General features: G+C 57.9%; 1 protein-coding gene across 3 annotated transcripts; it reads right to left on the bottom strand.

Annotated features, from left to right (window-relative positions):
- Window positions 1-736: 736 nt before the first annotated feature.
- On the bottom strand, window positions 737-15,104 carry PAIP2B (poly(A) binding protein interacting protein 2B). Of its 3 annotated transcripts, none has more exons than XM_073555080.1 (4): window positions 14,854-15,104; window positions 4,353-4,504; window positions 2,834-3,010; window positions 737-1,883 (listed from the first exon to the last, which is right to left on the bottom strand). In XM_073555080.1, exons 2-4 carry the CDS (start codon window positions 4,494-4,496, stop codon window positions 1,827-1,829), a joined length of 378 nt encoding a protein of 125 aa, XP_073411181.1. In that variant the 5' UTR covers window positions 4,497-4,504; window positions 14,854-15,104; the 3' UTR covers window positions 737-1,826. The 3 variants fall into 3 exon arrangements, with proteins under 3 accessions (XP_073411181.1, XP_073411180.1, XP_073411179.1); XM_073555079.1 differs by having other exon boundaries at window positions 14,945-15,102; XM_073555078.1 differs by having other exon boundaries at window positions 14,839-15,100.
- Between the last annotated feature and the right edge of the window lie 8,986 nt (window positions 15,105-24,090).

Raw genomic sequence — 24,090 nt, 5'->3', positions numbered from 1 at the left:
ATCAATTTGCAGACATGGTGTTTCGGGGTGTTTCCCTTCATCAGTGAAAAGTGTGAGATCTGCTATAGCTAGGTGAGAGGCTCTGGACTGAGGTCTAAGAGGTAACGTTTCTCCTTGTGGAGCACGATAAGCCAAGAATAGCTTGGCTTATATGTCTCCTCACTCTGACAAGCCAGGCTTGGCCTTCTCCACAAGGAGAAAACGCCCTTCAACCCAAGTTAAGCCAGAAAATTCTAACAAGAAAATGTCAGTACGTCTGTCTATGAGCTGAATCTTAGGAGAACAAGACAACGACCTAAAACCACAAGAAGTTCTACAAATAAAGTTAAAGTTTTGGAACGGCCGAGTCACAGTCCAAACCTTAATCCTACGGAAATGTTACAGAAGGAGATGAAGAGAGCAGCCCATGGGAGAAAACCACCAACACCGCTGTGAATCTGTTTTGTAGCAAGTAGTGGGCTAAAATTCCACCAAGCCGACGTGCATGACTACTCAGCACAAAGGTTCACTTCCTTTTACCACTTGCAGACAAGTGATATTCAAGCTTTTTTTCTGAAATTTTGACTCCCTTCTCTTTAGAACTTCTCCGACGGTCAAACTTTGGCAGAAAGGTGGAAAGTTCCGAAGAGTTCAGAAACTTTCAGGCACCGCTGCGCGTCAATGCGTACGCAGGCGACAGTCCTAATGCACGCTAGGAAGCGCTGCGGCCCCCCCCGAAACCAAGCACACAGATGCGTACAATGATCAGGCGGCTTTATTTTTGTTTTCTTCTGTCTGCGGCTCTTCCGTATCACGTGATAGAAACAATGGGAGCCAGAGGCAGTGATCGAAGACGATAGCTTATTGGCGTCTCCGAGCGGCTCTGCGCTGTACAATCATTGCGGATAGACGGCCCCCTGGACCGGAGGTTTTCAGCCACCCCTGTCCATGGTCTAGATTCCTAGTGATATCGAAGTCTGGATCATGGAAAGCTCACATCTACATCATTTTGTAAGGAGGGGAGGCGAGCCAGATGGTAGAGGGGGTCTCCGACTCCGAGGGCATGGCACAGCCATGGGGGATGGCGGGACCCTCACACGAGAGCGGCCCTGTAACATCATTGAGAATCAGGCAAGACGTATAGCTTAGTGTTTTCCGAGAAATCACGGCTGGCGATGAGACAGAGCGGCGGTCGGGGGGGAGGGTGGACGACGGACAATGTCCACATTGCAAGCAGCTAAAGCAGAGAGAAATGTGACCCCTGGGAAAGGTGGGGGGGGCACAAAACACTGAACCCAAAAAACACATCAGGTACACCTGTTATCCTGAGAGACACTGGAAAAAAAAAAAATCTAAAAAAAAAAAAAACCCTCTTGCACCTCGAGCTGATGTAAATGGCACTGAAATGAATGCCCCCCCCCGAATACAGACGGAGGAGCCACCATCACACCGGCCAATGCGCCTCCGATATTGGCGGGTCGGAGGGGCAGGGACAGACGGTAAGCATACGCTTAGGAAGCTTCTGTGTCCATTCGGTGTTTCCATGAAGGTTGCACCCACCTTTAAAGAAGGGACCAAAAAACCCCAAGAACCTGAAGTCCGACAAGTAGCCCACCACAAACAGATGCTGTGTGAGGGGAGGGGATGGAGACGCCCGGAGAACATCCCCCGAGGAGAAGGCGCTCGGGTCACAGCGTCGAGCTCCGGCGTCACCGCCTCCCCGATAATCCACCTCCCCCGCGGGAATTTTTTTATGGTTTTTTTTTGTGCAGCTTTGTCCTGAAGATTAAGGAGAACAGTCTTTTTTGTCTTTTTTTGTTTTGATTTTAAAAATTGAATGTAAATGTTCAATACTTCACTCCGGGGACAAACTCCTTCGCATCGGGGTTCAGGTTACTTTTGCTCTGATAAAAAGATAAAAAATATAAAAATATATATAAGTCACAAATAAAAAGTATATCTCAGTATAATAAAAAAAGCAAATAAAAGCTGCAACAGCACATTATCAAGGAACCGACCAACATCCCGGACACAAGCAAGAGCCTCTGCGAAGTGTGTGCACATAATACATGGCACCTGTACAGCATTCATCACTGCAGAATAGTGAGTGCAGCTCTGGAGTATAGTACAGGAGGTAACTCAGGATCAGTAATGTAATGTATGTACACAGTGACTGCACCAGCAGAATAGTGAGTGCAGCTCTGGGGTATAATACAGGATGTAACTCAGGATCAGTAATGTAATGTATGTACACAGTGACTGCACCAGCAGAATAGTGAGTGCAGCGCTGGAGTATAATACAGGATGTAACTCAGGATCAGTAATGTAATGTATGTACACAGTGACTGCACCAGCAGAATAGTGAGTGCAGCGCTGGAGTATAATACAGGATGTAACTCAGGATCAGTAATGTAATGTATGTACACAGTGACTGCACCAGCAGAATAGTGAGTGCAGCGCTGGAGTATAATACAGGATGTAACTCAGGATCAGTAATGTAATGTATGTACACAGTGACTGCACCAGCAGAATAGTGAGTGCAGCTCTGGGGTATAATACAGGAGATAAGATATGCGTTGTTGCCACACAGCCAGTGTTGGTGCTGTTGATATAACACAGCTGTGCTGCCTCACTGGTGCTTTTTATGAGACTGTAAAGCTGGGTTGAAGGGCAGCATATGAAAACGTGATAACATGCCGATGTGTAAAATTGTTTTGGTTTTTTTTTTTTAAAGATGCCGCATCGAAAAGCCATGTGTGACCCACGATGTGTCCTCTCAGACTACGGTCAGTATGTGTTGTACTCCTTGTGCAATGTTACCCAGATGGCATGGAGGGCAGCACTGAGCACTCACCAGAATGTCCTCCGAACTGTGAGCGTCATTGACTGTGAGACCATTTAACTGCTGCTGCAACTGCCCCACTCCCTGCGGCAAATCGCGCGACGGGATAAACCAGTCCTGATCCTCCTCGTCCAACATCTCCTGGAAGCAGCGGTCCAGAAACTCCTGCTCCTGTAATTCTTCCTCCACCTAAAGGGTAAGACAGGGTGATCGAGCATGTGCCGGATCCGGGGGGCTGCCGTGCAGCGCCGTCCACCTCCCCCAGTGCCGCGGCCATCCACCTCCCCCCAGTGCCGCGGCCATCCACCTCCCCCCAGTGCCGCAGTGGAGGGGGATCCTGACAATTTGTGCTGCAGATGCGACTGCCAGGTATAATATACTGCAGATGGCCCAACAGTCAGTCAAGTGGGAGTGCCAACCGAGACGCCGGCCAATGTAAAGGGAACCCGTCATCAGGGTGGGGCTGCCCAAACCTCCAGTCCGGCTGCTCATTCATGCACACAAGGAGTCTGGGGAAAGGGATTGTGGCTGTGGGCAGCCTGGTGGATGAGCTGGGGCACACACACACAGCTCTGCTGCAGGGACATTTATGTACATACCACATCTTGCAGTTCTCGATTGTGACCTCCATGGAGGCCGCAGGAGTGGAGCGGCTGGAGGACCTTTTACTTCATTGCCTGAAGCACCTTCAGGTCATGTGATCAGTCACCTGACCTGAAAGGTCCTGGAATTACTGGTGCAGAAGGTCCTGCAGCCTCCGCTCCTGCTCTGCAGCGATCACATAGATCAGCCTGCCCAGTGTCGGACTGCGGTGCCAAGGGCCCACCAGTAACCAACTCCAGGGCCCCAAGTTTCAGCCACATGTAAATACGACCTTATCATTCACAATATTCTAGAACAATGAACTGGGCAGATGGTTAGAGGAATACGCCGCCGCCATTGTCTGTACACAGTGATTCAGGCATATAGTGGCTCAGTGGTTAGCACTGCAGCGCTGGGGTCCGGGGCTCATATCCCACCAAGGACAACATCTGCAAGGAGTCTGTATGTTCTCCCCGTGTTTGTGTGGGTTTCTTCAGATACTCCGGTTTCCTCCCACATTCCAAAGACATACTGTCAGGGAATCTAGATTGTGAGCCCCAATGGGGACAGCGATGACAGTGTCTGTAAAGCGCTGTGGAATTAATGGCGCTATACAAGTGAGTAATATAAATAGTGCCAAATACTGCTCATACAGGATGGAGGCGGCCCACCAGAGGATGCTCCTGCTCTCCTGCAGGCCAGTCCAAGCCTGAGTGTGCGGCAGGAGCAGAAAGCAGTCCCCCGTGACAGGGAAGGACGCACTGTCAGCGTTCTCCTCCATTACAAGAAGCTGCCTCCAGATTAGAAGACGTACACACTTTTTAACAAGAGTTTTTATTGTTAACAGGAGCGTTTCACAAAAATGTGAACTGCACCTCTCTCAAGGGCCAGTCTGCTGTCCGCCCCCCATGCTTTACACTGCAGTGCTCTCTGGATGGCGGTCACATACCTGTCTGTTGAAATCCTCCTCATTTTCCATCCACATGTATTCTGCAAACGGGTTGTTCTCGTTCTCGTCGTGCCCGTTCACCACCTGCTCATCCTTGGATTTGTTGTTGGACGAGGAATTCCCGATGTTTGAGCCGTTCATCATGGTGGTATCTGGAAAGAGGGACAGTCTGATTACACCATTACCGGTGCCAAAGCGCCCTAGCATGGCGGCAAGAAGGGCCCCCTGCTACCCCCATACAGAGGTCACTGGGGAGGATACGAGAATAAAGACCCCCATACACATTAGAACAGGTGGCGGAACTCTCTGACCACCGGGGGCTGCACACTGATGAAGCAGCAAGTGCTCGGGGGAAACAGCAGCGAGTGCCGGGGAGGGGGCGAGGGGAGACAGCAGCAACAAGGGGCGAGGGGAGAGACAGCAGCGAGTGCCGGGGAGGGGGCGAGGGGAGAGACAGCAGCAACAAGGGGCGAGGGGAGAGACAGCAGCAACAAGGGGCGAGGGGAGAGACAGCAGCAACAAGGGGCGAGGGGAGAGACAGCAGCAAGTGCCGGGGAGGGGGCGAGGGGAGAGACAGCAGCAACAAGGGGCGAGGGGAGAGACACCAGGGAGAGTCACGAGGTGGGAGTCACAGCAGCGAGAGGGGGGAATCAGGGTATGTGCACACGGTGCGTATTCTGCTTAGGAATTTTCCGTGCAGAATTCACTAAATCTGCAGGTCAAATGACGTGCATTTTTCCTGCGATTTTAGTGCATTTTTTGTGCAGTTTTCCACCTGTAAATTTCTAGAACGGAGCAGGTGCAAAACTGCAGCAAAAGCGCACAAAAGAAGCGATATGCGGTTTTCATTCCGCACCAAATCTGCGCGGAAAAAAACGCAGCATGTGCACAGCGGATTTTGTTTTACATAGAAGAGAATGGTAGTGTACATCACATGCAGTTCTGCTGCGAATCCACAGGGCCAAATCCGCACTGTGTGCACATAGCCTCACAGCAGCGAACAGCGTAAGTGAGGGGAGAGACAGCAGGGAGTCGGGAGGTAGGAGTCACAGCAGCAACAAGGGGCAAGGGGAGACGTCAGGTAGTGTCGGTGGAGGACAGAGACACAGAAGCGAGTGTCGGGAGGTGGAAGTCACAGCAGCCAGTGAGGGGAGAGACAGCAGGAACAAGGGGCGAGGGGAGAGACAGCAGGGAGAGTCGGGAGGTGGGAGTCACAGCAGCAACAACAAGGGGCGAGAGGAGAGAGCAGGTAGCATCGGTGGAAGAGACACAGAAGCAAGCATCGGGAGGTGGGAGTCACAGCAGCAAGCGAAGGGAGAGACAGCAGGAACAAGGGGCGAGGGGAGAGGGGAGAGACAGCAACGAGCGGCGGGAGGGAAGGACACAGCAGTGAACTGAGTAAGAAAGGGGAGAAACAGCAGCAACAACAAGGGGAGAGACAGCAAGTAGCGTCGGTGGAGGGGAGAGAGACAGAAGCGAGTATCGGGAGGTGGGAGTAACAGCAGGGAGCGAGGGGAGAGTAGGGAGGTGGGAGTAACAGCAGTGAGAGGTGGAAGGGCCACAACAGCGAACGGAGTAAGCGAGGGGAGAAACAGCTGCAACAACAAGGGGTGAGGGGAGAGACAGCAGGTAGCGTCGGTGGAGGAGAGAAACAGAAGTGAGCGTCGGGAGGTGGGAGTCACAGCAGGGAGCACCAAGTGGGGGACAGCAGCGAGCAGGGTAAGCAAGGGGAGAGACAGCAGCAAGCACCGAGAGTTAGGGGCGAGGGGAGAGACACAGAAACAAGGGGCGAGGGGAGACAGCACCACCAATTCACCAGGAAGCGCCTCATAGCTGCACGTCTCCAACCACATCCTGTACACTGCCAGTACAGGAAGCCACCGGTGGCACAGTGGCATCCAAGCATCTCAGAGCCGCCGTGAGAAGAGTCCTCCAGGCAGGGCTGGAGCAGGTATCGGAGGACCCCCCCGTGAAAATATGCAGATCTTAAGTGATGTAGAAGCTGCGTCCGTCAGCTCTGAGCCTCCTGTACGGCGCTGAGCAGACGGACTTCCCTGTCACCAGGGCTGTGGAGTCAGTCCGGGAAACTGAGTAGAGATTTGACTTACCAACTCCACAGCCCTGCCTGTTACAACAGCCACGATGCCGCTTTCTGCTGGCTGTTGTAACCGAATATAAACAGCTCAGTAATCGCTACACAGTTGTAGGTGGACGATTCTCTGGGAATGTCTTAAAGGGGGAAGACGACAACACCCAAATAACTAGGGGAAACCACTAGGGAGACTTATAGACATTTACTGCCACGTACAGAGAGGACCCCCCGTGACACGCTGCCTAAGTGTTGTGCCTTTCTTTCCCTCTGGCATCAATGAGTAAGAGGCAAGCACCGGCCATGGTGAGGCAACGGGCCGCACAACTGCCGTGATGTTTGCAGGGGACCAGTGATGTGTAACGTTAAGAGGGTCTATCAACCAAGAAAGTTATCAAAGTGCCCTCTGCCATGGCGATCAGTGGGGAAACCCATCAGTCGGTGCTCAGTGTGACTGTAGCGCCACCACAGGGTAAAAAAATGCAGCATTACACAGTGCTAGGTCATATCAATGGGTTGTCTCTAATGCAGGATGCGTGTTCCATTCTGTTCAGGAGCCTCATCTCTTGGCCAGAAGACCCTCTTTAACATAACCCTAAAAACCTAATGGCCGTGTTATCAAAAATAGGTTTATATACCAGACTCCTCCTGATGAAGCCCAGTGATCGGTGAAATGCACAGAAGTGTCGTGCGCTCCTAACCACCAGTCCAGTTACAGCAGGGTCAATGTTACAAGATGTTTAGAGGGTTAATAGGACATTTTTCTCCCCACTGCGACTACTACAGCTCCCAAAAGGGATATAATATTATATATACACACACTGCTCAAATAAAGGGAACACTTGAACAACACAGTATAACGCCAAGTCAATCACTTCTGTGAAATCATCCTGTCCAGTTATGAAGCAACACTAATTGTGAATCAGTTTCTCCTGCTGTTGTGCAAATGGAACAGACAACAGGTAGAAATGATCGGCAATTAGCGAGAAAACCTCTATAAAAGGAGTGGCTCTGCAGGGGGACCACAGACCACTTCTCTGTTCTCATCCTTTTTGGCTGTTTTGGTCACTTTTGCATTTAGTCATTGCTCTCACCTCTAGAGGTACAATAAAATGAGGTGGTGTCTACAACCCACAGAAGTTGCTCAGGTAGTGCTGCTCATCCAGGATGGCACATCAATGCGAGCTGTGGCAAGAAGGGTAGCTGTGTCTGTCAGCAGTGTCCAGAGCATGGAGCAGATACCAGGAGACAGGCCACTACAAATGCGATTGGCATTTTCCAGAGAACACCAAGATTGGCAGATTCAACATCAGCGCCCTGTGCTCTTCACAGATGAGCGCAGGTTCACACTGAGCAGACGTGACAGAGTCTGGAGACGCCATGGAGAACATTCTGCTGCCTGTAACATCCTCCAGTGTGACCGATTTGATAGTGGGTCAGTAATGGTGTGGGGAGACATTTCATTGGAGGGCCGCACAGCCCTTCATGTGTTAGCCAGAGGGACCCCGATTGCCATTAGGTACCGAGATGAGATCCTCAGACCCCTTGTGAGACCATATGCAGGTGCACTGGGCCCTGGGTTCCTCCTGATGCAGGACAATGCTAGGCTCATGTACCTGAAATGTCAGCAATTCCTGCATGATTCTATGGACTCGCCTGCCCATTCTCCAGACCTGAATCAAATCGAGCACATCTGACACATCATGTCTCGTTCCATCCACCATCGCCATGTTGCACCAGACTTACCCAGAAGTTTACAAGATGCTTTAATCCAGGTCTGGGAGGAGATCCCTCAGGAGAACATCCACTGCCTCATCAGTAGCATGCCCAGGCGTTGTAGGGAGGTCATACAGGCACATGGAGGCCACACACACTACTGAGCATCATTTTCTTGTCTTGAGTAATTTCCACTGAAGTTGGATCAGCCTGTAATTTCATTTTTCACTTTGATTTTGAGTATCATTCTAAATCCAGACCTCCATGGGATATGGTGAATAACTGATTATTTTTATGTTTTATTCTTCTTGCGGAGCGCCGTTTTTCATTTTTCCAATACTATGGAAATAGTATTGGAAAAAAAAAGCGGCGTTCCGCAAAACCGGAAGTCACAGCGCGCCGCAAAAACAAACTTTCGTTTGTTTTTGCGGCCCCATTGATTTACAATGGGGCCCGGGTCCGTACGCCATATAAAAGATAGAGCAAGCTCGATCCTTTATCACGGCCGTACGACACACTGTGGAATTTTTGCGGCCCCATAGAAATCTATTGGGGCCGCAAAATCGGCCTGCAAAAATACGGCAACTCTAAAAGCAGCCTTAGTGTTCCCTTTATTTTGTTTTGAGCAGTGTATATAATTATTCTGCACAACCACTTGGACGGCCGGTTGTCCTTCCAGCCTGGACCATTACCCATCAGGACACCATTGTGAGACACACGGCAGGACAATGTCGCCTTCTGGACCATCAGTCTACGGACGTTACGAGGATTCTTTTTCCGGTCCTGTTAGTCTTGATGCTGTGAGGCGGCCATTGTTGCTATGCTATGGTGACCTGGAACTGTGGGGGCCTTTCCTGGCAGCTCACCCTCTTGGCACGGTGTCATGGTGGTCCCGGACCTTCAGAGGTCCACAGTGACGAGGTTCATATGGTCTGAACATTCACTAAGAAGCCCGTGTCCAACTGTGATCGATGCGAGAGATCCGGAGGATCCCGGACTTCTACTTCTGTGTGATCGTTACTAGCGGGCTGTAGCGTCTATAACGGGAGGGGGGCTTCCTCCTCTCTGACCATTATTTTTCCATCTCGGCCCCTCCCCGCTTATGTCGCTTATCTGATTCTCTCACCTATTTCCCCCCCATGTAAGATGTTCGTCTCAACCCTGTTCTATTTTGCTGGGGCCGTTATTACCCCGGATGTTGTTTTAGCTCCTGTACAGAGGACGAGTTACCGGGTCAGAAGTGGACACTGTGCTTTACTCCCACATATCATATTATTAGTCTTGTCTTAGATCGACCGTACGGTTACAGAGATTAGCGCCTTTGTAATAATCGAAAATTACTATTGTGTCTACGATTGGGGCCGCGCTCACCTCCCCCCCCCCCCCAGAGTCGTACCTAATTAGCAGTAAATACCAAAGCCCAAATCTGTGGACTGTATTGTGGATTCTTATTAAAACCATCAAGGCAGCACCCCGCAAGGCCGCATCTGAGAGGTCGTACCCCGCAAAGCAGCACCCCACGAGGCCGCATCTGAGAGGTCTTACCCCGCAACGCAGCACCCCACAAGGCCGCATCTGAGAGATCGTACCCTGCGAGGCAGCACCCCGCAACGCCGCATCTGAGAGGTCATACCCCACAAGGCCGCATCTGAGAGGTAGTACCCCACAAGGCCGCATCTGAGAGGTCGTACCCCACAAGGCCGCATCTGAGAGATCGTACCCCACAAGGCCGCATCTGAGAGATCGTACCCCGCAAGGCCGCATCTGAGAGGTCATACCCCGCAAGGCCGCATCTGAGAGGTCATACCCCGCAAGGCAGCACCCCACAAGGCCGCATCTGAGAGGTCTTACCCCGCAACGCAGCACCCCACAAGGCCGCATCTGAGAGATCGTACCCTGCGAGGCAGCACCCCGCAACGCCGCATCTGAGAGGTCATACCCCACAAGGCCGCATCTGAGAGGTAGTACCCCACAAGGCCGCATCTGAGAGGTCGTACCCCGCAAGGCAGCACCCCACAAGGCCGCATCTGAGGTCGTACCCCGCAAGGCCGCATCTGAGCGATCGTACCCTGCGAGGCAGCACCCCGCAAGGCCGCATCTAAGAGGTCGTACCCCGCAAGGCCGCATCTGAGAGGTCGTACCCCGCAAGGCAGCACCCCACAAGGCCGCATCTGAGGTCGTACCCCGCAAGGCCGCATCTGAGCGATCGTACCCTGCGAGGCAGCACCCCGCAAGGCCGCATCTAAGAGGTCGTACCCCGCAAGGCCGCATCTGAGAGGTCGTACCCCGCAAGGCCGCATCTGAGAGGTCGTACCCCGCAAGGCCGCATCTGAGAGGTCGTACCCCGCAAGGTAGCACCTCACAAGGCCGCATCTGAGAGGTCGTACACCACAAGGCCGCATCTGAGAGGTCATACAGTGCGAGGCAGCACCCCGCAAGGCCGCATCTGAGAGGTCGTACCCCGCAAGGCCGCATCTGAGAGGTCGTACCCCGCAAGGCCGCATCTGAGAGGTCGTACCCCGCAAGGCCGCATCTGAGAGGTCGTACCCCGCAAGGCCGCATCTGAGAGGTCGTACCCCGCAAGGCCGCATCTGAGAGGTCGTACCCCGCAAGGCCGCACCCCACAAGGCCGCATCTGAGGTCGTACCCTGCGAGGCAGCACCCCGCATCTGAGAGGTCGTACCCTGCAAGGCAGCACCCCGCAAGGCCGCATCTGAGAGATCGTACCCCGCAAGGCCGCATCTGGGAGATCGTACCCCGCAAGGCCGCATCTGAGAGATCGTACCCTGCGAGGCAGCACCCCGCAAGGCCGCATATGAGAGGTCGTACCCCGCAAGGCCGCATCCGAGGTCGTACCCTGCGAGGCAGCACCCCACAAGGCCGCATCTGAGGTCGTACCCTGCGAGGCAGCACCCCACAAGCCCGCATCTGAGAGGTCGTACCCGCAAGGCCGCATCTGAGAGGTCGTACCCCGCAAGGCAGCACCCCACAAGGCCGCATCTGAGGTCGTACCCTGCAAGGCCGCATCTGAGGTCGTAACCCGCAAGGCCGCATCTGAGGTTGTACCCCGCATGGCTGCATCTGAGAGATCGTACCCCGCAAAGCAGCACCCCGCAAGGCCGCATCTGAGAGGTCGTACCCCGCAAGGCCGCATCTGAGAGGTCGTACCCCGCAAGGCCGCATCTGAGAGGTCGTACCCCGCAAGGCAGCACGCCACAAGGCCGCATCTGAGAGGTCACACCCCACAAGGCCACATCTGAGAGGTTATACCCTGCGAGGCAGCACCCCGCAAGGCCGCATCTGAGAGGTTGTACCCTGCAAGGCAGCACCCCACAAGGCCGCATCTGAGGTCGTACCCCGCAAGGCCGCATCTGAGAGGTTGTACCCCGCATGGCTGCATCTGAGAGATCGTACCCCGCAAAGCAGCACCCCGCAAGGCCGCATCTGAGAGGTCGCACCCCACAAGGCCGCATCTGAGAGGTCGCACCCCACAAGGCCGCATCTGAGAGGTCGTACCCCACAAGGCCGCATCTGAGAGGTCGCACCCCACAAGGCCGCATCTGAGAGGTCGCACCCCACAAGGCCGCATCTGAGAGGTCGTACCCCACAAGGCCGCATCTGAGAGGTCGTACCCCACAAGGCCGCATCTGAGAGGTCGTACCCGGCAAGGCAGAACGCCACAAGGCCGCATTTGAGAGGTCGTACCCCGCAAGGCCGCATCTGAGAGGTTGTATCCCGCGAGGCAGCACCCAACAAGGCCGCAACTGAGAGGTCGTACCCCGCAAGGCCGCATCTGAGAGGTCGTACCCCGCAAGGCCGGCATCTGAGAGGTCGTACCCCGCAAGGCCGCGCCCCACAAGGCCGCATCTGAGGTCGTACCGCACGAGGCAGCGCCCCACAAGGCCGCATCTGAGAGGTCGTACCCCACGAGGCAGCGCCCCACAAGGCCGCATCTGAGAGGTCGTACCCCACGAGGCAGCGCCCCACAAGGCCGCATCTGAGAGGTCGTGCCCCACGAGGCAGCGCCCCACAAGGCCGCATCTGAGAGGTCGTGCCCCACGAGGCAGCGCCCCACAAGGCCGCATCTGAGAGGTCGTGCCCCACGAGGCAGCGCCCCACAAGGCCGCATCTGAGACGTCGTGCCCCACGAGGCAGCGCCCCACAAGGCCGCATCTGAGACGTCGTGCCCCACGAGGCAGCGCCCCACAAGGCCGCATCTGAGACGTCGTGCCCCACGAGGCAGCGCCCCACAAGGCCGCATCTGAGACGTCGTGCCCCACGAGGCAGCGCCCCACAAGGCCGCATCTGAGACGTCGTGCCCCACGAGGCAGCGCCCCACAAGGCCGCATCTGAGACGTCGTGCCCCACGAGGCAGCGCCCCACAAGGCCGCATCTGAGACGTCGTGCCCCACGAGGCAGCGCCCCACAAGGCCGCATCTGAGACGTCGTGCCCCACGAGGCAGCGCCCCACAAGGCCGCATCTGAGACGTCGTGCCCCACGAGGCAGCGCCCCACAAGGCCGCATCTGAGACGTCGTGCCCCACGAGGCAGCTCCCCACAAGGCCGCATCTGAGACGTCGCGCCCCACGAGGCAGCGCCCCACAAGGCCGCATCTGAGACGTCGTGCCCCACGAGGCAGCGCCCCACAAGGCCGCATCTGAGACGTCTTGCCCCACGAGGCAGCGCCCCACAAGGCCGCATCTGAGACGTCGTACCCCACGAGGCAGCGCCCCACAAGGCCGCATCTGAGACGTCGTACCCCACGAGGCAGCGCCCCACAAGGCCGCATCTGAGACGTCGTACCCCACGAGGCAGCGCCCCACAAGGCCGCATCTGAGACGTCGTACCCCACGAGGCAGCGCCCCACAAGGCCGCATCTGAGACGTCGTACCCCACGAGGCAGCGCCCCACAAGGCCGCATCTGAGACGTCGTACCCCACGAGGCAGCGCCCCACAAGACCGCATCTGAGACGTCGTACCCCACGAGGCAGCACCCCACAAGGCCGCATCTGAGACGTCGTACCCCACGAGGCAGCGCCCCACAAGGCCGCATCTGAGACGTCGTACCCCACGAGGCAGCGCCCCACAAGGCCGCATCTGAGACGTCGTACCCCACGAGGCAGCGCCCCACAAGGCCGCATCTGAGACGTCGTACCCCGCGAGGCAGCACCCCACAAGGCCGCATCTGAGAGGACGTACCTCATGAGGCCGCACCGCTCTCACTTGTGTGGCAGCTGATTATTTACGAATAGACAGATGAACTTTATGCGAGTTGATAGGTGTCCAGGGGGCAGTCCCAGCATTGACCGGTGCTCCAGCCTCCTGTTCGTCACCATGCTCTCCACTCCTCTAAAAAGTGGGGGCGACTGCAGACCGAAAGATCCGCAGTTTAGGGGCAGCTCAGCAAGAGACAAGTATTAAGCGAAGCCGAAGGTGGTGAAACGCGCATCGAGGCTCCTGCGCGTCCCTCCAGCACCCCTGCATGCGGCACTCATCATGTCTCAAGGTAATATGCAGACCAGTATTGATTTGCCTTATTGACTCACTGATCCGCTATGGATTTTATACAGCCTCCTCTGGACTGCATGGAGCCTCATATTTATGTAAACTTCTGCCGTTCCCTTGACATGCAGCGTTTCTTCAATTGTCGCATTATCTATTATTTAGCTTCCCGATCCTTGTAGCTGTCATCTCTACACGAATGCCGGGTTTTGCCTATTTAATACATGTGCAATAAAATTTCATAATTTTTCATCAAAATCCCCCATATTTTGTATTATTGCTTATTCAAAGTATAAATTGTTGCTTCCATGTGGCGGAGCTGCTGTTTAGAGATCCTTCAGCTTTTTTCAGTCTTTTTGGTTTAGGCCTAGGGGTGAGTCCCGTTTGGCCACTTATATAAGTATTCAGCAGGGGTCCGGCACAGCCATCGGTCTGGCACACCTGCGGGGGTCCGGCACAGACATCGGTCTGGCACACCGGCGGGGGTCCGGCACCCCCACTTATCAGCTGGGTGTAGACAGCGAGAGCAGCACAGCTCCGCGCAGTGGCCATTCTCAGTACTGCATTTCCTATAGAAGTGAACGATCCAAGCTGATAAATGGGGGCTGCGGGACCCCCAGCGATGTAATCAAGGTGACCAGCATGGCCCCTTTATGGAGCAGATCTGCCGGCAGCCGTCCTCTCTCGACTGATGAGACCTTGTGCACACCAGGCTATGCTGGGGGGTTGCAGTTCTTGCCAAACAGGGGGCTTTTGTAACTACAACTCCCAGCAGGCCCTGGTAGCAGAAGACAGCATGCTGGGAGTTGTAGTCCAGCCAGTGTGTAGCATTACTGCGGCAGCAGCTCTCTGGCTGTCACAGAACTACAACTCCCAGCAGCCTCTGATAGATGCTGTTGCATGCTGGGAGTTGTAGTCCTGCCACAGGGGACCCGTGTATTACAGCATCAGCTCTTCCGCTGGTACAGAACTACAAGTCCCAGCAGCCCGCGGCGGATGTCGCCTGCAGTGGCATGCTGGGAGCTGTAGTGATCCGCGGGGGTCACGTCTGACAGCACAGCGGCGGCTCTGGGCCGGGGCACAGGTCTGTGCGGAGCCGAGGACCGCCATGCTGGTGCTCACACAACTTTCCCGGCGGCTCTCCGCACACGGCCCGGCAGTGAGGAGCCCCGGGCCTACCTCCGCTATCCGCACCTACAGCCCGGGCCTGTTCTGCTGGATCTCGTCCCCCCCCCACGGTTAGCGCAGCTCGTCCGGTACGCGCGGCCTCCACCGTTCTGCTCACCGCCTCCTGCACCGATCACCCTCGTTCACTATGGCGAGTACGCAGGCCACGCCTCCCGTCCCGCCTCATTCCGCACCGGATTGGCTGGCGCCTCACGTCCGTCACGATCAGCGCCGTCCTGTGATTAGTGGCAGTGAAGACGTAACTTGGACGGGGCGCTGACGTTCTTTGCGTTTGACGCAACGTAAGGACGAGATGCCGTAGATACACCTCCTCACGCAATTACGTCACGCCCCTTTACTACTACGACGCCGTAAAGGAGTGAAGAGGGCGGAGTTACAGAACAGTCGACAGGCGGGAAAGTGTTTGTTGGTCGGTGGGCGTGTCCGTCACTTGGCTTCTATCAGGAAGGTGATGGGCGTGGTTAGGAGCTGCGGACTGATGACGTGTTGTTTACAGCCTCTAGGGATCACGTGTTACGCTGGCAGTCACGTGGTGGCGGAGGGCGCAAGCTGGTGGCCGACATATTGTGTGGAGACTCTGGAAGGTGGCGGCTGTCAGGCGGCGGGGGCTCTCGTGAGAACAGCCCAGAAGCGGTCACGTGGGATGTCTGCTTTGAATGTGCCTGTGAGCGCCCCCTGGTGACGCCTCGCTGCGCTGCTGCTGGCGCCTTGGACACAGTGGATGCCGGCGCTGAATGACGAGGGGACGCCGGCTGCCTTCTTTACCCTGCAGTCATCACAAGGCCGCGGGCGGTGAAGGAACTTGGCTCAGTCTTGTCCTGAAACATTGGTCATTAAACGCAGGCGCTCATAGAACGGGCCACACGGCGGGCTGGAATGGGCCACGGGGGCGGCATAGAACGGGCCACACGGCGGGCTGGAACGGGGGCGGCATAGAACGGGCCACACGGCGGGCTGGAATGGGCCACGGGGGTGGCATAGAACGGGCCACACGGCGGGCTGGAATGGGCCACACGGCGGGCTGGAACGGGCCACGGGGGCGGCATAGAACGGGCCACACGGCGGGCTGGAATGGGCTACGGGGGCGGCATAGAACGGGCCACACGGCGGGCTGGAACGGGGGCGGCATAGAACGGGCCACACGGCGGGCTGGAATGGGCTACGGGGGCGGCATAGAACGGGCCACACGGCGGGCTGGAATGGGCCACGGGGGCGGCATAGAACGGGCCACACGGCGGGCTGGAACGGGGGCGGCATAGAACGGGCCACACGGCGGGCTGGAACGGGCCACGGGGGCGGCATAGAACGGGCCACACGGCGGGCTGGAATGGGCTACGGGGGCGGCATAGAACGGGCCACACGGCGGGCTGGAATGGGCCACGGGGGTCGCATAGAACGGGCCACACGGCGGGCTCGAACGGGCCACGGGGGCGGCATAGAACGGGCCACACGGCGGGCTGGAACGGGCCACGGGGGCGGCATAGAACGGGCCACGGGGGCGGCATAGAACGGGCCACACGGCGGGCTGGAATGGGCCACGGTGGCGGCATAGAACGGGCCACACGGCGGGCTGGAATGGGCCACGGGGGCGGCATAGAACGGGCCACACGGCGGGCTGGAATGGGCCACGGTGGCGGCATAGAACGGGCCACACGGCGGGCTGGAATGGGCCACGGGGGCGGCATAGAACGGGCCACACGGCGGGCTGGAATGGGCCACGGGGGCGGCATAGAACGGGCCACACGGCGGGCTGGAAAGGGCCACGGGGGCGGCATAGAACGGGCCACACGGCGGGCTGGAATGGGCCACACGGCAGGCTGGAATGGGCTACGGGGGCGGCATAGAGCGGGCCACACGGCGGGCTGGAACGGGGGCGGCATAGAACGGGCCACACGGCGGGCTGGAATGGGCTACGGGGGCGGCATAGAACGGGCCACACGGCGGGCTGGAATGGGCTACGGGGGCGGCATAGAACGGGCCACACGGCGGGCTGGAACGGGGGCGGCATAGAACGGGCCACACGGCGGGCTGGAATGGGCCACACGGCGGGCTGGAATGGGCCACACGGCGGGCTGGAACGGGCCACGGGGGCGGCATAGAACGGGCCACACGGCGGGCTGGAAAGGGCCACGGGGGCGGCATGGAACGGGCCACACGGCGGGCTGGAAAGGGCCACGGGGGCGGCATGGAACGGGCCACACGGCGGGCTGGAACGGGCCACACGGCGGGCTGGAACGGGCCACGGGGGCGGCATAGAACGGGCCACACGGCGGGCTGGAACGGGCCACGGGGGCGGCATAGAACGGGCCACACGGCGGGCTGGAACGGGCCACGGGGGCGTCATAGAACGGGCCACACGGCGGGCTGGAACGGGCAACATGGCGGGCTGGAATGGGCCACGGGGGCGTGCTGGAATGGGCCACGGGGGCGGCATAGAACGGGCCACACGGGCTGGAATGGGCCACGGGGGCGGCATAGAACGGGCCACACGGCGGGCTGGAATGGGCCACGGGGGTCGCATAGAACGGGCCACACGGCGGGCTCGAACGGGCCACGGGGGAGGCATAGAACGGGCCACACGGCGGGCTGGAACGGGCCACGGGGGCGGCATAGAACGGGCCACACGGCGGGCTGGAACGGGCCACGGGGGCGTCATAGAACGGGCCACACGGCGGGCTGGAATGGGCCACGGTGGCGGCATAGAACGGGCCACACGGCGGGCTGGAATGGGCCACGGGGGCGGCATAGAACGGGCCACACGGCGGGCTGGAATGGGCCACGGTGGCGGCATAGAACGGGCCACACGGCGGGCTGGAATGGGCCACGGGGGCGGCATAGAACGGGCCACACGGCGGGCTGGAACGGGGGCGGCATAGAACGGGCCACACGGCGGGCTGGAATGGGCTACGGGGGCGGCATAGAACGGGCCACACGGCGGGCTGGAACGGGGGCGGCATAGAACGGGCCACACGGCGGGCTGGAATGGGCCACACGGCGGGCTGGAACGGGCCACGGGGGCGGCATAGAACGGGCCACACGGCGGGCTGGAAAGGGCCACGGGGGCGGCATGGAACGGGCCACACGGCGGGCTGGAAAGGGCCACGGGGGCGGCATGGAACGGGCCACACGGCGGGCTGGAAAGGGCCACGGGGGCGGCATGGAACGGGCCACACGGCGGGCTGGAAAGGGCCACGGGGGCGGCATGGAACGGGCCACACGGCGGGCTGGAACGGGCCACGGGGGCGGCATAGAACGGGCCACACGGCGGGCTGGAACGGGCCACGGGGGCGGCATAGAACGGGCCACACGGCGGGCTGGAACGGGCCACGGGGGCGTCATAGAACGGGCCACACGGCGGGCTGGAACGGGCCACGGGGGGGTCATAGAACGGGCCACACGGCGGGCTGGAACGGGCAACACGGCGGGCTGGAATGGGCCACGGGGGCGTGCTGGAATGGGCCACGGGGGCGGCATAGAACGGGCCACACGGCGGGCTGGATTGGGCCACGGGGGCGGCATAGAACGGGCCACACGGCGGGCTGGAATGGGCCACGGGGGTCGCATAGAACGGGCCACACGGCGGGCTCGAACGGGCCACGGGGGCGGCATAGAACGGGCCACACGGCGGGCTGGAACGGGCCACGGGGGCGGCATAGAACGGGCCACGGGGGCGTCATAGAACGGGCCACACGGCGGGCTGGAATGGGCCACGGTGGCGGCATAGAACGGGCCACACGGCGGGCTGGAATGGGCCACGGTGGCGGCATAGAACGGGCCACACGGCGGGCTGGAATGGGCCACGGTGGCGGCATAGAACGGGCCACACGGCGGGCTGGAATGGGCTACGGGGGCGGCATAGAACGGGCCACACGGCGGGCTGGAATGGGCCACGGGGGCGGCATAGAACGGGCCACACGGCGGGCTGGAAAGGGCCACGGGGGCGGCATAGAACGGGCCACACGGCGGGCTGGAATGGGCCACACGGCGGGCTGGAATGGGCTACGGGGGCGGCATAGAACGGGCCACACGGCGGGCTGGAATGGGCTACGGGGGCGGCATAGAACGGGCCACACGGCGGGCTGGAATGGGCTACGGGGGCGGCATAGAACGGGCCACACGGCGGGCTGGAACGGGGGCGGCATAGAACGGGCCACACGGCGGGCTGGAATGGGCCACGGGGGTGGCATAGAACGGGCCACACGGCGGGCTGGAATGGGCCACACGGCGGGCTGGAACGGGCCACGGGGGTGGCATAGAACGGGCCACACGGCGGGCTGGAAAGGGCCACGGGGGCGGCATGGAACGGGCCACACGGCGGGCTGGAAAGGGCCACGGGGGCGGCATGGAACGGGCCACACGGCGGGCTGGAACGGGCCACGGGGGCGGCATGGAACGGGCCACACGGCGGGCTGGAACGGGCCACGGGGGCGGCATAGAACGGGCCACACGGCGGGCTGGAACGGGCCACGGGGGCGGCATAGAACGGGCCACACGGCGGGCTGGAACGGGCCACGGGGGCGTCATAGAACGGGCCACACGGCGGGCTGGAACGGGCCACGGGGGGGTCATAGAACGGGCCACACGGCGGGCTGGAACGGGCAACATGGCGGGCTGGAATGGGCCACGGGGGCGTGCTGGAATGGGCCACGGGGGCGGCATAGAACGGGCCACACGGCGGGCTGGAATGGGCCACGGGGCGGCATAGAACGGGCCACACGGCGGGCTGGAATGGGCCACGGGGGTCGCATAGAACGGGCCACACGGCGGGCTCGAACGGGCCACGGGGGAGGCATAGAACGGGCCACACGGCGGGCTGGAACGGGCCACACGGCGGGCTGGAACGGGCCACGGGGGCGGCATAGAACGGGCCACACGGCGGGCTGGAACGGGCCACGGGGGCGTCATAGAACGGGCCACACGGCGGGCTGGAATGGGCCACGGTGGCGGCATAGAACGGGCCACACGGCGGGCTGGAATGGGCCACGGGGGCGGCATAGAACGGGCCACACGGCGGGCTGGAATGGGCCACGGTGGCGGCATAGAACGGGCCACACGGCGGGCTGGAATGGGCTACGGGGGCGGCATAGAACGGGCCACACGGCGGGCTGGAATGGGCCACGGGGGCGGCATAGAACGGGCCACACGGCGGGCTGGAAAGGGCCACGGGGGCGGCATAGAATAGGCCACGGGGGCGGCATAGAACGGGCCACACGGCGGGCTGGAAAGGGCCACGGGGGCGGCATAGAACGGGCCACACGGCGGGCTGGAAAGGGCTACGGGGGCGGCATAGAACGGGCCACACGACGGGCTGGAACGGGCCCGGGGCGGCATAGAACGGGCCACACGGCGGGCTGGAACGGGCCACGGGGGCAGCATTGAACGGGCCACACGGCGGGCTGGAATGGGTCACGGGGCGGCATAGAACGGGCCACACGGCGGGCTGGAAAGGGCTACGGGGGCGGCATAGAACGGGCCACACGACGGGCTGGAACGGGCCCGGGGCGGCATAGAACGGGCCACACGGCGGGCTGGAACGGGCCACGGGGGCAGCATTGAACGGGCCACACGGCGGGCTGGAATGGGCCACGGGGGCAGCATTGAACGGGCCACACGGCGGGCTGGAATGGGTCACGGGGCGGCATAGAACGGGCCACACGGCGGGCTGGAAAGGGCTACGGGGGCGGCATAGAACGGGCCACACGACGGGCTGGAACGGGCCCGGGGCGGCATAGAACGGGCCACACGGCGGGCTGGAACGGGCCACGGGGGCAGCATTGAACGGGCCACACGGCGGGCTGGAATGGGTCACGGGGCAGCATTGAACGGGCCACACGGCGGGCTGGAATGGGTCACGGGGCGGCATAGAACGGGCCACACGGCGGGCTGGAACGGGCCACGGGGGCAGCATTGAACGGGCCACACGGCGGGCTGGAATGGGCCACGGGGCGGCATTGAACGGGCCACGGGGCGGCATAGAACGGGCCACGGGGCGGCATGTGTGATGAATTGAATGAAACAGCTGGAAAGTAAAACCGCGGCGAACGTGAAAAAGAAACGTGGAAGATAGATGCAGAAAGGAATGGAAAACAACAAAAATGAAGGCAGAAAACACCAAAAAGTCAAAGAATGGGCACAAATGCAACAGGGAGCCGGGGCCCGGCCAGCGCTGCCACAAGCTCTGGGCCCGGAAATTGGCTGTAGCGGTCTAGAGCTCGGTGATTGGAGTCATACACATTATACTGTGGCCCGATATCAGCTGGTTTGGCCTGTGGTCGGCCGGTGTTTCGGGGGCCCTAAAGGGGTCAGACAATCCCAGTCCCTGGGTACTGGCTGTTTAGGAAAAAAAAAACCCTGTTCTTTAGTCACCATCTCAATTCCGACAGGTAGGATTGATTTTGTTTTCAGTTAAGCTTGACAGTCTTCACTGTTCCCCGGGAGGGCTATACCTCCGTATAATGTTACATCCACTGAAACAGGAACGAGCCTGGAGTCCGATTCATCATTTACATTTTTTTTGCGTCAAATTCTTAAAAACAGCGCTTGTGGTTCATGAACTTTACACAAAATTAAAAATGCTGCTTTTGTATTTTACGTTTTTTTGTTTTTTTTTTACCCCTTTTCGGAGCGAAAAGTCATATAATTCACTCAAAGTTTTCAATCCAGGCGGAGGGCAGAAGTACATTTATGCCAAGTTTTATTTTTTTTTTTTAAAGTTGCAATTGAAGAATTGGCCACAAATGTGGGGTAGCACTGCAGACTTGCAGCGCTCGAGTCTAGGTTTAAATCCCACCAAGCACAACATCTGCAAGGAGTTTGTATGTTCTCCCCATGTTTGCGTGGGTTTCCTCCAGGTTCTCCAATTAACTCCCACACTCCAAAGACATGCTGATAGGGAATGTAGATTGTGAGCCCCAATGGGAACAGTGATTATGTCTGAACATATGGTGGTGCTATATAAAATAAGTACAATAAAATGTATAAAAAGATCACACATAGACGTAACCCCTTCGAGACTCAGCCAATTTTTACAATTCTGACCACAAGAAAGGGTGATAGAGTTAAATAGGGTGGCTCAGCAACTAGGTGCAGAGGCAGTATTCCCCACATGGCTATCCACCAGGATTTGTTATACAGGGTGGATAAAATCCAGGATGAAGTGGTGGAATACCTGGTAGTACCCCAGACATACCGTCGAGCAGTGCTAGACATGGCACACTGTTATGAATGGGTCACCGAGGAGGAGAGCACAATAGGTTATGCCACCAGAACACCAGAGAGGTTGGTCGCTCAGCGGATTGCAGACCCCTGATCTTAACAACACAACTAGCAGTAGCCGTGGAGCGTTCCTACGATGCCCTAGATGCCTCGTCACAGCCGGAGGACTAACTAAGCCTAAAGACAGAAAGGTGAAATCTAAACTGCCCCAGTGCAGATCCCAAAGGAATAGACAGCCACCAAACATATATTGTCAGTGAGACAAGATGAAAACACAGACAGAAAATAGACTGAGCAAATGATGGGACCCAAACTGACTAGGACAGGACAGAAAATGCACTGTCTGCAATCACGCAAAAACCGTAACAATTCAACACAACTGATGTACAAAAAAAGAAAATGGATATCCGGCACCGTTGTGTGGAAAAATACCCTGAATGTCTGCACATATATTTTTCACATTATTAAAAAAACACCTTAATCCCACTTGGAACGGGTGCTCAATCCCATGTTGAAAAAACAGAACATTTCATTGTGAAAAGAAAGAAAAAAATAGGATGGCACTCACCGTTCATGTGAATCAAATCACTTTATTTCACATACACAAGGCATCGGCATAGGCACGGGAGCAATGTGCTGGAAGACGGACAACAGCCGTTTCGCGCTCAATACGCTTCAACAGGACGGCTGTTGTCCGTCTTCCAGCACATTGCTCCCGTGCCTATGCCGATGCCTTGTGTATGTGAAACAAAGTGATTTGATTCACATGAACGGTGAGTGCCATCCTACTTTTTCTTTTCACAATGATGTACAAAAAATACTGAGGTTTGCACAACCTCGCCCCCACTATATCAGCACTCAGGTGTGAACTGGTGGCTAGCAATAGGCTAAGGCTGTGTGCACACGCTGCGGATTATGTGCGGATTCTGTAAAATCCGCAGGTGAAACCGCAGGTCAAAAGACCTGCGGTTTTACCTGCGGATTGCTCTGCGGTTTTGCCCTGCGGTTTTTCATCTCCTCAATGGAGGAGATGGCAAACCGCAGGGGAATCCGCAGAAAGAATTGACATGTCAATTCTTTCTGCGGATTGAAAACCGCAGATAATCCGCGCGGAAAAATCCGCACCGTCTGCACTGCGGTTTTTGAGTCCCATAGGGAATCATGGTACTGTACACCGCAGCAAAAACTGCTGCGGGTCCGCAGCGGCCAAAACCGCTGCGGAACCGCAGCAAAATCCGCAGCGTGTGCACACAGCCTTATACAGCAGGGGTCTGAGCAAACAAACACAAGATACAAAAATACAGGGCAGGAGCCAGCAGCCCCTGGGGGAGCAAGCTGACCCCTGACAGCAAGGCAAAATCAGATGCAAATGGTTTAGCAAATGACAGCTGAAAAATGCAGGATCAGGAAGGGGACAGAAATCCTCAATAAGCAAAGAAAGGAGTATCACCGGCAGCCACTGAGAGACGTCTGCTCGCGTATGTAGTCCCAGTCACTACCCCCACTCCTCCAATTATCCTCTGCAGCTGTTGGGTTAACATCATGTTGACCAGCTCCATTACCAGCAGTATCTACCATAGGGAGCCTTGTGAGAGTTCACAACAGCACATGCACACATGCTGGGGGGGGGCACTTATGGGTAAAGAAAACCCAAGAACGTATTCTACAGCGGTTCCTTTGGCCAAGGATTTATGCTGAGGTGCAGAGGTATTGTGAATCATGTCCCGAGTGTTAACTGACCACACCCACTACACATTTCCAGAGTTCATTGGGACCTCTGCCTATTATAGAGGTACTATTTGAGCAGATAGCAATGGATTTGGTGGGACCTATAGTGAAATACGCCGAAGGCCATCAACATATTCTGGTCATAGTGGACTACGCTATGCGGTACCCAGATGCGATACTGCTTCGCCACACCTCAGCAAAACTAATTGCCTGCAAACTGTTTGCAATGTTCTACCTCCTTGGGCTACCAAAGGAGATCTTTACAGATCAGGGGACTCCTTTAATGTCCAAGGTGACAAG

Source organism: Dendrobates tinctorius, unplaced genomic scaffold (genome assembly GCF_039654945.1).
Source record: "Dendrobates tinctorius isolate UK_male_01 unplaced genomic scaffold, ASM3965494v1 ptg000216l, whole genome shotgun sequence".
Taxonomy (NCBI): domain Eukaryota; kingdom Metazoa; phylum Chordata; class Amphibia; order Anura; family Dendrobatidae; genus Dendrobates; species Dendrobates tinctorius.
This window is presented reverse-complemented; position numbering and strand designations above follow the sequence as displayed.

Bases quoted from the DNA above. Each gene is read 5' to 3' on its own strand.
- PAIP2B (XM_073555080.1), bottom strand. From the start codon at position 4,496: ATGATGAACGGCTCAAACATCGGGAATTCCTCGTCCAACAACAAATCC. The intron at 3,011-4,352 runs GTATGTGACCGC...CTTACCCTTTAG, and splicing joins AGGAGGATTTCAACAGACAG to GTGGAGGAAGAATTACAGGA. The intron at 1,884-2,833 runs GTGAGTGCTCAG...TCTTTTTATCAG, and splicing joins ACAGTTCGGAGGACATTCTG to AGCAAAAGTAACCTGAACCC.